This window comes from Pleurodeles waltl, chromosome 4_2, assembly GCF_031143425.1.
Source record: "Pleurodeles waltl isolate 20211129_DDA chromosome 4_2, aPleWal1.hap1.20221129, whole genome shotgun sequence".
In the NCBI taxonomy this organism is placed as follows: domain Eukaryota; kingdom Metazoa; phylum Chordata; class Amphibia; order Caudata; family Salamandridae; genus Pleurodeles; species Pleurodeles waltl.
The window spans coordinates 769,864,523-769,877,049 of record NC_090443.1 but is presented as its reverse complement, the minus strand read 5'-3'; the positions used below and the strand labels follow the sequence as shown (position 1 = coordinate 769,877,049).

Below are 12,527 nucleotides of genomic sequence, written 5' to 3'. Positions count from 1 at the left end.
AAGCCTGTCCAGGCTTCACCTTCTTACATGGTGGTTGAGCGGCAGTAGTTGTTAGCTTTTGACCTTCTGCCCAAAGTCTGTAATGTTATCTTTGCAACCAGACATCCCTCCACCAAAACGGTATATACTAGTCATTGGAAGACATTTTTGGCATGGTGCACAGACCAGTGTCTGCCCCTTTTTCTGAGTTCCTGTCTCTGACCAAGCAGTCCTCTGCTCTAGGCACTCTCAAAGGTTACCTATCTGCTATATCTGCATTTTTCAGGTTATCTGATCAACCTTCTGTTTTTTAGGTCTCCTATTGTTAATAGGTTCTATGGGCCTAACCCATATGTTTCCTTCATTCCCAGTCATTATGCCCCAATGGAATTTGAGTTTGGTTCTGACATTCCTAATGTGTGCTCCTTTTAAGCCTCTTCACAATTGTCCCCTCAGGCTTCTAGCTTTAAAAACAGCCTTCCTTGTGGCCATTACATCTGCCCGCAGGGTGAGTGAGCTGCGGCCTGGTCATCTAAGCCGTCCTACCTTTCCATCCTTCCTGACCAAGTAGTGCTTGGCACTAGGGCTTTCTTGTTGCCAAAAATGGTAACACCCTTTCATGTAGGCCAATCCATCACCTTGCCTACTTCTTACACACACCCACATCCTTCTAAGGAAGAGGAGACTCCACTGTCTGGAGCCTTAAAGAGCATTGACGTTCTACCTTGATCGTACCAAAGAGTTCTGGGTGAATGATCAACTCTGTTGGTTATGTGAGTGAGTGCAAAGAAGAATCAGGCAGTGCAGAAGAGAACCATCTCCAGATGGTCATTCTTTGCATTAAAATATGCTGTGCACTGGCTAAGAAGCAACCCCCTGAAGGTTTGCATGTTTAGTCTACCAGAGAGACAGAACTCCAGTCCTTGACATCTATCAGGCAGCAACATGGGCATCTTTGCACACATTCAGCAAACATTACTGCTTGGACAGTCTGGTCCGGAGGGATGGGTAGTTTACCTGCTCAGTCCTGTGGGACTTCGTACTATGAGCTTGGTTCTCAAATCCCCTGGGATGGTATTGCTTGGGTATCTATTCTAAGATAAGGGATCTGTACGTAGATGTCTCTATCAGATTGACAAGTTACTTACCTTTTGGTTGCGCCTTATCTAGTAGAGACAATACCTAGCTGCAGATCCCTTACCAACCAAACAATCCTCCCTGCTCTGCAAACTGATTTCTAGGGACGGGGACTCAGCTTTCAGGGCCTTAGTTTGACGCACCACTGGTCGGTGTTCTTCATGGCTCTGTGCTTCTGCTGTGGAAAGTTGTGAAAAGAAACTGACGTCCGCGTGCTGTGATGTGACACCTATACAGGACCCACAACAGCCTTTCCGGTGGGGACGCCACTAGTGACTTACACGGAGATGATCAACGCCACCAAACTGCGTACAGGGGCACTGCTTGAGAAACCTCTCTGGATCCAAACTAACGGCTGGGGGAAATTCTAAGGTCAGGAATCTGCCACTAGATATTGTCTCTACCAGTTAAGACGTTAGCAAAAATATCCAACTTTTCCTACACCACACTTGTACAATTTCAAAATGCTCTAAGTAACTAGTTGCAATTTATTGGCACACTATTTACCCTCCCATCAAGGATGTAATGTTGAGTTGACTTATCTGGGATTCTGGCATCTGGCTTGTAGATGTCAGAGGTGAGCGTTAACCTACAGATCCATCTTGACTTATGCATCGGTTTGTGCTTTGAAGTTGGCCACAAAGAACTGAATCTAGAACTGCTGCCATGAATATAACAAGGGCTATGAACGACACCTCACTCCCCCCTCCATCCTGACTGGTGGAATATTCTAAATTATGCATCCGACATTGTTGATATGCCGTCTGTTTATGAGCCACTTGATTAGCGCATGTTATTGCAGTTCTTTAAGCCAAAATTCATTATGTTAACAGATGTTTGTGAAGAAACGATTTTGAATTGTACAATAATACAAAATCTATGTTGATTTGTATTACAGCATCAAGTAGTGTCCTTTATGCTGGCAGAAATGGCGATGAAAGTAGAAATTGCTAGAATGGCTTATCAGCGGTCAGCTTGGGAGATTGATGTTGGACGACGGAATACATATTATGCATCTATTGCTAAGGCATACGCTGGAGACATTGCAAATCAGAATGCGGCTGACGCTGTTCAGATTTTTGGTGGCAATGGATTTAACAGTGAATATCCAGTAGAGAAGCTGATGAGGGATGCCAAAATTTACCAGGTAAACAAAATGTGCAATTATTCTGTTAACTAGTTGCCGAATAGGGTACAGTCTGTTAATTGTTGATATTGTCCTTTGGATTGGTTTGTCGGAGTCCTCCACTTGGAGGTCATTTACTGTAGGTGAAAGCATAATTTGTGGTGTTTGGTGGTCTAGTTCAGGGTTTGATATGATTTCCCATTGCCAGGTCACTTGCATGTGACCTGGCCTTCTTGTGTGCAATGTATGGTGTGTGTTTGAGAGCGGGACCCATTACAATGTGTATGACCTTTATCTCTGTGGTAATTGTGTGCATGAGTGCTGTAGTTACTAAAAGAACAGTTGTATTTGCTCTTATTGAGTGATTTGTTGAGATTTGTGTTGAGGGGTTCGTTATTTTTGGTGAAAAATGTTTACATTTCCCACTTGCTCTTAAGGACAATGAATCTTTAGTATTTGCTACAAAACACTGCAATGACACTAGCCCAACAGTTAAAATGATATGAGCAGACATTATGCAACGTCTTGAAGACATGGATGAAGCCTACTTCTGTACCCCTTCTCCAAATGGATGGGATAAATTGGTACAGCATTCAAAGTTGGTGGCACAGGATCATCTGCAAACTATTAAAAGTGTGGGTTTTGAGTCCTGTGCTTTGGATGAGATAAGGCAGTTTTGAGCAGGGGTTCAAAGAGTCCGTGTCAATCATGCCTCAAACCATAGCCCCCGTGGCACCCTGCAAATACCAAGGTGAGAGGTGAAATAGAACGGTATGCTTCCCGTCAGACTGCTCAGTCCGTCTGACAAGTCTTTCTTCATATCCCATCGCTGTACGTAAAGGAATATGTATCCCCCCTATCCTACTGACATTCTTTCTCAGTCAGTTTTAGTTTTGTGGTAGGGAATGAGAATTCGAGTAAGAGCTCAAAAGCATTTTAACAATGAGCAATATTTGGGTGAACAAGACTTTAAATGATTCTGTTTTCTTACCAGAAGGCCATCTTATCATGGAATTGATAGAAGGTAAGTTCCTTCTTGTTTTTATTTTAGCCCGCCTGTTTCCTCAAATACTTAAATTGGGCCCTTAGAACCAAATGTTTGTAGTTGTTAAGGAGATGGCAGGTTTGGCAACTACTTCCAAAACTCACTTAACACACCAACACACTCTCCAACTTGTAAATGCCTTCTACTGTAATCCCTACAATTTAATTTATTTCAATTCAGATGGTAGTAGTCAAAACCTTCATGCCAAAGGTCAATTTTCCCTGAAACTTACAAACTGACTCTCCATGCCCCACACTGAAGTTTATTGGCAGAGCTCTCCCCTTCGCCCACCCATCTAATCAAATCAAAAGAAAGAAACTTGGGAGTCATTTAGAGTAATGCGGTCTGCCTTCATTCACAAATATGAACAGTAGTAAGAGTCTCATATTTCAAATTAAACTCCGCAAAAAACCCTTACTTTACATCACAACAGGAAACCATGACATGCTGGGAGACATACTGGCTATCTCCTATGTAGAATATGGAAACTCCTGTCTCCTCGTATATTAAATCAAGACACTGTGTACAGCTCAAAATGCAGCTGGATGCTTTATGCAAAGACGGAAAAATGGCAGAAGCCAAACTAAAAACCTTCATGGGCTTCTAATAGAAAAATGTGGAATTGAAGACATTACCTACATGTATTCAGACGCTCTTGTTAAGAGGGTTGATGCTCAGGAACTGGACTGTCTGAGTCTTCGTAAGACTTTGTAGATCTTCATAAGATTTAGTCCAAGGCTAATGAACAAACCTACACAAAAAATATTTCCAGTTAAAACCTCATTGGTTTATTCAAAAATAGGGTCTTTACAGAAAGCAAAACCAAAATAATTAGTTAATTCAGAATTAGTATTAAACAAAGTAATCAACTTATAATTCTGCAAGAGGGCTAACAATGCTTGTTTCTGAAGTAAGGAAAGACTAAGTACAAATTGGTTAAAAGACTGAAACCGAGTCTGCTCAGTTAGAAAGGCAAGGATAAAATGTAAAAAGTCAGACTAGCTTGGAGTCTGCCTTCTTAAGAAATTCGAGAAAAAACTGACTTTTCCAAAATAAAGCAGGTTTTATAGTGTTTCAGGGTACAAAAGTCACACACATTTCATAGTATGATATGGCACAACAAGGTTAAATTAGCCATGTTGCAAACAAACCAGTCAATACTGTGGTAAACAAGATACCTCTAGAAACACCTACTTGCTAGTGCAAATATGCATAACTAAGGGAAACAAATAGATATTTTAATACAGCAATACAATGGTTTGTTCAATTAATGTATAACATGCACAGAGCACCAGCAGGAAACCTTGGGAAGTTACAAAATAAACACCCTGTGCGTCGCTTCTTTGAGAGAGCACAAATAGTACATTGAAGACACCACAGTTGGGACTTCTTTTTCAATGATTTTCCTAAAACAGATAAACACACAAGCACAGAGAGAGAGAAAGGCTCACCCTCATAAAGTAACCGCACTGTTCTGCAAGTATGAAGCCTTGAATGAGGTGTCAAATTCCTTCTAGGACAACACAGTAGGCAGACCTGAATGGGCAGAAACAATTTCTATGAGCCCAGTAGAATATGCAGGGCCGGGCTTTGCCCCTCTTGTTGACACCCTTGTTAAATCCTGCAGGTCAAGTCATGTCTGTCTGAAGCATATGCAAATGTTTTGCACTCTTTAAAGAGAGCAGTCAGAATGATAGGTCTGTCTGATTGCTGAAGAAACCTGCTTTTGTCTTACCAGATCTCTGTCTGGATTTTAGTGTTAGATGTAGGAGAACACGACGATTATCATAGTACCCATCTCCAGCCCTCCAAGCACGATTCTAGTCTTATCATCTTGAAAATGCCCCGACACATGGCATTTTGAGCTTGTTTGCAGTAAATCAAAAAGGATTCACTGCAAAAGTAGAGCCTGGGAACCTTTACTCCATTGTTCATGGAGAAACCAGGAGTGTCTTAGGCTGGTGAACCCTACAAAACTGGACCCCTCACTCAACCTTCCTCAGAGCATGGTTGGATTGGCAAAAAGATACCTGGCAGACTAAACTGGCTGCACTTGGCATCTCTGACCTCTGAGAAGGACCTGAGTAGGTTGGATCCCCTTCCACTTAAAATCAAAGAACCATAAGGCTAATCCCCGGTGTGGGTTTGTGAACATTAGAATGCTGAAGAGGAAATTCTTGTGAAGAATTCCAGCTGGCCAGTGGCAGCTGGACCTGTACTGGGCTTTGCTGTTGCCTTGCTGCCTGACACCCTGTGAATCCCTAGGTGTTCGCTCTGATGTCCTGGGGCCTTAGACATTTGCTCCTGTGCTTGTTTGAGCACCATAAGAAGTTTAGAAACTTTTTCAAAACCTTTTTGCTTCAGGGATCAACCGTGAAATGTATCTGGCCAGCAGTTCCATGACGTTGGACTGAATTTTAGGTTTGTACCATGCAGAGAATAAATTTCTTGAAAAAAAAGAGTCCCATTTCAAATTAAAACTTTTTCGATTTTCCCACTTCCAGACCCTAACTGCGACAATCTACTGGGTGTATCTAACCCAAGCTACATCACTGTTGGCCTGAAATCGCACCTAGGTCCTGGTCTACTGCAGTCTTTGGCTACCTTTGGCGCTTTGTGCTTTTTGATGTTTTTTTTTTTTTTTTTTTTAATATTTAAAAACTAATATCTATTGTTCCCCTTATTGTATTTGTCATTTTGGTGTCATTTATTTCATTACATTTTGTTCTGTTGCCCATCTCGGATTTCCCCCCTCTTACTGATTGCATCAGAGGCTACTGCATCAAATGGTTGTGTAGACCCTGAACAAAAATACATAGGTGGTAACACCATTCTTGGGTGCGACTGATGATTTCCAATGTGTATGCGATAATTACCAAGTGGCGTTGCAATTATCTATTTTGGTTAGAATGTCTCTGTGAGATAAAATGTCAGCACACAGGGCAGTTCTTCAGAGAGCTGCCTACCATCATTAGCGATCCTTGCAGGTAGAAGAAAATGGATGTGATTTATTAAAAAAGTGATTAGCAGAAAGCCTAACTCAGTTACTACCCAAGATAAGGGTAGTTCCCAAATAAGGATAGAACATTTAAAACCCAGGGAAGAACATTATACAACTCTGCCTATATAGTGCAACTATATAAAGCCATGTTTACAAGATTCTCTATACATTCTAGTTCATGTAGATGGAGACTCAAAAGTAAGCTATTTAACTAATAAAATCTCTCCAAACCTTTGTACCTGATAGAGACTTCTAGCTGCAGATTCCTTACCTTTGAATTTCCCTAGGCGTCAGACTGGGTCCGGAAACTTTTGCTCACTCAATACTCCTGCGAATGCCGTCGGGTGGCTCCGTTTGGTTCCGCATGGCGTTGTTGGCGCCAGATGTGACGTTGCGGTCACCTGTATGGGCGCTACCCAAGCTAGCCGACGTAATTTTCTTTCCATGTCAGTTAGTGCAGATACGTAAGAGCACTACCCAGCGGTCTCTTTTTGGCAGGCTTTTTTTGTCATTTTGTCTAGTGTTTTTGAAAGCGTGTCAAGGATGACATCCAGAAAGGTAGGATTGAAGCCATGTGGCACCTGTCACAGCGCCATGTTGATTATGGATCGTTACTTTGTCTGCCTATGGCATCTCGAGCTCAACCACAACTTGGTCGTGCTCGGACTGCCTGGCCATGGTACCGAAGGTTTTGAGGGAGCGGTCCCTAAAGCTGCTTGCGGCCTGGCAGTCTACACCATCCGGCACGACTCCTTGGAGGTCACGGTCCCAGTCAGGGAGAAGGTCGAGGGACTGCTCCAGGAGCCCCAAGTCCTCTTCTTCCCACTCAAATTCCTCTGGACACTCTTGAAAAAGGCACAAAAAAGTCTAAGTGAACTTCGACTTCACCTCGTCTGTCAGCTGATGCGACGAGTTTGGAACATCAGCGTTCCAGGCATGGTTCCGCGGAATCAATGCCAGGTCCGACTCTGCACCTCCCTCCATTTCCGGGAGCTGGAGCGACCACCGATTAGGTAAGACTTTTACGAGGCCATGCACCGCATATTAGAGTAGGCCAACCCCTCAGTAGCACCTTCAGTGCCTGTGTGGTTGGAGGAGGCCCAAACAGGTTTCACACTGGCGGCTTGAGCCTCTGCTCCGACAGGTGCCGGTCGTACCCACATGACCTATTATGGCACCAGTCAACATGCTGATGGTCGCGGCAGCAGCCACTGGTGGTGCCAGCCCCATTCTGCTTCTGGATGATCTGGAATGGCGTCTCTCAACAACGATTCCGCGCCGACGGCACCCGTAGGTGGCACATTGTTGCCTGAGCATTATTTTCAACAGCCAGGCATGGGAGAAGATTGGGAGGGGTCACTGAAGCCTTTAGAACACCAGTTAGAGAGATCTATGGACTGGTATGAGGAACCAGGAGAGGTGAGTGGACTGGATATCTCTCCGGATACTGGCTTGCTCTCTCCCTCCACTGTCTATGGAGGACGGAGTTTCCGATGTAAAGGTGGTGCGCAGGGCAGTGGAGGACCTTGACCTCGAACTGCCCTCAGTGGCTGTCAAGACTAACCTCTTGACTGAAGTGCTTCAGCCTGGAGCTTCCACTTTCGAACTTCTTTTGCCCTTTAATGAGGCACTTACTGATGCCCTGCCGGGAAATTGGTCCAAACCCAGTACAGGGGCTTCTGTAAAAAGGACAATTGCCCGCTGCTGTCGCCCTGCACTGGGTGACCCTAGTTTCCTCAGCCAACACTCCACCCCTGATAGCTTGGTAGTCAAGCCTTAACTTCCCAGGGCACATTCCCTTTTGCTCCCCCAGACAGGGAATCCAGGAGGCTGGACCAACTTTGGAAGAAGTTTTCTTCCACCACCCTGGCATTGAGGTCGGTGAACACCTCATGCTTACTGGGCCATTTCTCTCATACCTTATGGGATACGGTTGCCCAAGTACTGCCACACGTCCCGAAGGATGCCAGAGCCGTCCTCTCCCAGGCAGTGAAAGACAGGAGAGATGCAGCAAAGTTAATCATTGGGGGTGTGGCCTGTGCATGACTGACTCGCTGGGCAGAGCGGTTTCGTTGAAAATGGCCTTACGGCATCATGCCTGGGTGAGAACATCCAGCTTTTTGGGGGATGTTGGGACAAACCTTATGGACATATCCTTCGACGGGACTCACTTGAGAAGGCAGACTTGGCGCTGGATCGCTTTAAGGACTTTAGGGCTACAGGCAAGTCATTGGGCCACAGGGCAGCCCCTCTTGGCCACCGTCTGCCTTTTGCCTCTTTCGTGGCCACAAAATGGGTGTACTACCACGCCAGCCCTATGCCAGCCACCATCCTATGCAAACTCCCCAAGCTATGCAAGGACGTGGTTGTGGTGTCTTCAGCCCAAGAGGATCTGGAAGCCAGAATTCATCCGCCACCCAGGCCCTGGCAGCTGCAGCCTCCATGCCTTCCTAGTTTGATTCTGCAGGACCATGCTTGCTCAGTTGGTGGGAGACTTCAACAGCATCTCCTCGACTGGCAGTCCATTACATCAGACGCTTTGGTTCTGCAGATCATTCAGAAAGGCTATGCCCTGCCTTTTCAATCCTTTTCTTCCTCAATACCGCCAACTACGAATGGCTGGCAGATGATTATTTAACTCTGCTCCAAGAGGAAGTTAAAGCTCTCTTGGTCAAGGGAGCTATAGAAAGGGTCCTAATATCAAAAGTAGGCAATGGTTGTTATTCCCGCTACTTTCTGGTACCCAAAAAGAACAAAGGCCTTTGCCTTATTCTAGACCTACGGACCGTCAAGCTCTTCCTCAAGAAGAAGTTAAAGATGCTCACGTTGGCTCAGGTCTTGTCTGTCCTAGTCCAAGAAGACTGGTTGGTAGCGTTGGACTTACAGGATGTGTATTTTCACATCCCAATCCTGCCTTCCCTCAGGCATTACCTGCAGTTCAAGGTAGGCCACAAGCACTTTCAGTTCACCGTGCTCCAATTTGGCCTTACCAGCCCCCCCTCAAGTGTTCCACAAGGTGATGGCGGTGGTCGCAGCTCATCTGCGCAGGTTAGGGGGTTTCAGTCTTCCCCTACCTCAGCGATTGGCTTCTGAAGGGTGGCCTCGCCCCAGACTCTTGACTCCCACCTTCAGATAACGGTGGACCTTCTGAATTGCATTCGCTGGGGTTCACTATAAATGTGCCAAAGTGAGACACAACTCCCTCTCAAACTCTTCCGTTGGAACTGTTCTGGACACAGTGCAGTTTCTGGCTTATCCTCCTGAGCAGCAAGTCCAGGATAATTTAGGTAATGATGCCGATGTTTCTGCTTCCATCCTGGGTTTCAGTGAGAATGCCGCTGGGCCTCATGGCCTCCTGCATCCTGCTGATAAACATGCCAGATGGCATATGCCAGCTCTGCAGTGGGATCAGACGTTCCAGTGTGCGCAGTATCAGGAAAATCTCTCTGACCTGGTCCAGATCTCAGAGGGAAAGGCAAAAGTCTTGCAGTGGTGGATTACGAACCACAGTTGTTTCAACGGCAGACTCCTCTCCCTTCCCCAACCAGACCTCACAGTAGTGACAGATGCATCACTCCTGGGATGGGGCGGCCACCTGGGAGAGGAGGAGATCAGAGGACTCTGGTCTCCGGTGGAGTCCGGACTCCACATCAGCCTGCTGGAGCTCTGGGCGATCCGATTAGCATTGGAAGCATTTCTTCCTTCTGTCAAGGGGAAGTTGGTGCGGCTGTTCACGGACCACACCACCGCCATGTGGTATTGCAGCAAGCTGGGTGGGGTCGTGGACCCCTTGTCAGGAGGTCCTGCAGCTCTGGACATGGCTGGAACAGCAAGGCATAACCCCGGTGGTTCAATACCTGGCAGGTTCTCTGAACGCCAGGACAGACTGATGAAGCCATCGATGCCTAGTGGATCATGAATGACATCTTTAATTTGGAGGTGGTGCAAGGAATCTTTTAACAATGGGGAGAGTCTTGGTTAGATATGTTCACTTCCGAAGAGAACGCACAGCGTCAGCATGTTGTGTATTGGAGGTTCCAAGGCAGCAATCGCTCTGCAACACTTTTCCTAACAATTGGAGTTCAGGCATCCTGTACACCTTTCTACCCATACCAGTTCTGCCCAGAGTTCTCAAGCAGATCAAGAACGACCAGGCCCAAGTTATCCTTGTGACTCCAGACTGGGCATGAAGAGTGTGTTATCCCAAGCTTCTGAAAATGAGCATCGATCCTCCGATAAGGCTGCCCCTTCAGGAGGACCTTCTGTCATAGAAGCAGGGGAGGGTTCTCCACCCAAACCTGTCAACTCTGTGCCTTTATGCATGGATATTGAGCGGCAACAGTTGACAGCCTTCAACCTTCCTTACGAAGTCTAATGTTATTTTGGCAGCCAGGCATTCCTCAACAAAAATAACTTACACCTGCTAAGAGCAAAGATTTGTAAAGTACTGAGCAGAGAAGTCTTTAGATCCTCTTTCTGCTTTTCTCTCTGATGTTCTCATTTTCATTCTGTCCCTTGCACAATAGGGTTCTTCTCTGGGCACTCTGAAGGGCTATCTGTCTGCTTTTCTGCGGCTGGCTGACCAACCCTCTTTGTTTGAGTCCCCTATTGTAAATAGGTTTCTTTAAGGGTTTGAACATATGTTTCCCCCTTCATTATGCCTCTGTGGGACCTGCATTTGGATCTTACATTTCTGATGTGTTCTCCGTTTGATCCACTTCATATCTTTCTACTCCGGCTGCTCACCATCAAAACAGCCTTTCTCATGGCAAAATCATCTGCCCGGAGGGGCAGTGAGCTGCAGGCCTTGTCATCCAAGCCTCCATATCTGTGTTTCCTGGTAAAATGTTGCTTCACACCTGTGCCTTTCTTCTCCCAAAATTGGTGATCCCATTTCATTTGGGAATGACTCACCCTGCCCACCTTCTTTGCTCCCCCACATTCTTCTAAGGAAGAGGAGCGACTCCTCCAGCTGGACCCAAAAAGAGCATTGTCATTCTACTTTGACTGCACAAAAGAGTTCCGGGTGGGCGACCAACTCTTTGTGTTATATGTGGGAGCAAATAAAGGTCGGACAGTACAGAAATGGACCATTTCACGCTGGGTCATTCTCTGTATAAAAATCTGCTCTGCACTGGCCAAGAAGCAGCCTCCCGAAGGTTCGAGGGCCTATTCCACCAGGGGTAAAGCTTCAACCACGGCATTAGCACACGGTGTTACAGTCCTGGATATTTGTCAGACATTAAGGTGGGCATCACTGCATGTTTGCTAAACACTACTGCCTAGACAGTTGGGTCCGCAGAGACGGGCATTTTGGCAGCTCGGTCCAGCAGGACATCCTACTGTAGGAAATTTGTCCGCAGCCCACCATCAGGAGGATATGCCTTGGGTGTCTATTCAAAGGTAAGGAATATGCAGCTAGACGTCTATCAGATGAATAAGTTACTTACCTGCAGAATTGCATCATTTCGTGGAGACTATATCTAGCTGCATATTCCTTAGACCCACCCATGCCTTCCCGCTCTGCGGGCTCATTTGCTTAGGTCAGGGTGATCCCTTTCAGGGCCCTAGATTGGACACACAATCATCAGTTCATTCCATGGCTCTGCGCTCCTGGCGTGGAAAGTAATGAAAAAAGTAACTGACGTCCATGCCCATGTTTGGTGCCCATGTAGGTGACCGCGATGTCCCATCCGGCACCAAGGATGACACAACGCGAAACCAGAGAGCCATCCGACGGCGCGAGTAGGGGTATTGCTCAAGCAAATGTTTTTCGGATCCAGTTGGACGCCTGGGGAAAATCAAAGGTAAGTAATCTGTAGCTAGACATAGAGGGTCATTCTGACCCTGGCGGCCGGTGGCCGCCAGGGCCACCGACCACGGGAGCACCGCCAACAGGCTGGCGGTGCTCCAATGAGCATTCTGACCGCGGCGGTTCAGCCGCGGTCAGAAGCGGAAAGTCAGCGGTCTCCCGCTGACTTTCCGCTGCTCTTTGGAATCCTCCATGGCTGCGGAGCGCGCTCCGCAGCCATGAGGATTCTGACCCCCCCTACCGCCATCCAGTTCATGGCGGGAAAGCCGCCATGAACAGGATGGCGGTAGGGGGGGTCGCGGGGCCCCTGCCGTGCCCATGCCAAGGGCATGGGCACGGCAGGGGCCCCCGTAAGAGGGCCCCGAAAAGTATTTCAGTGTCTGCCTTGCAGACACTGAAATACGCGACGGGTGCCACTGCACCCGTC

At 46.7% G+C, this 12,527-nt stretch overlaps 1 protein-coding gene across 1 annotated transcript in view; it reads left to right on the top strand.

Moving 5' to 3' along the window:
* The window catches only part of ACADM (acyl-CoA dehydrogenase medium chain), a 258,751-nt gene that overhangs the window by 226,937 nt on the left and 19,287 nt on the right, over positions 1 to 12,527 (top strand). Inside the window, exon 11 of the mRNA XM_069232418.1 lies at positions 2,015 to 2,263. Within this exon, the coding sequence (XP_069088519.1) occupies positions 2,015 to 2,263 (249 nt within the window). The remainder of the gene's footprint in view (positions 1 to 2,014; positions 2,264 to 12,527) is intronic.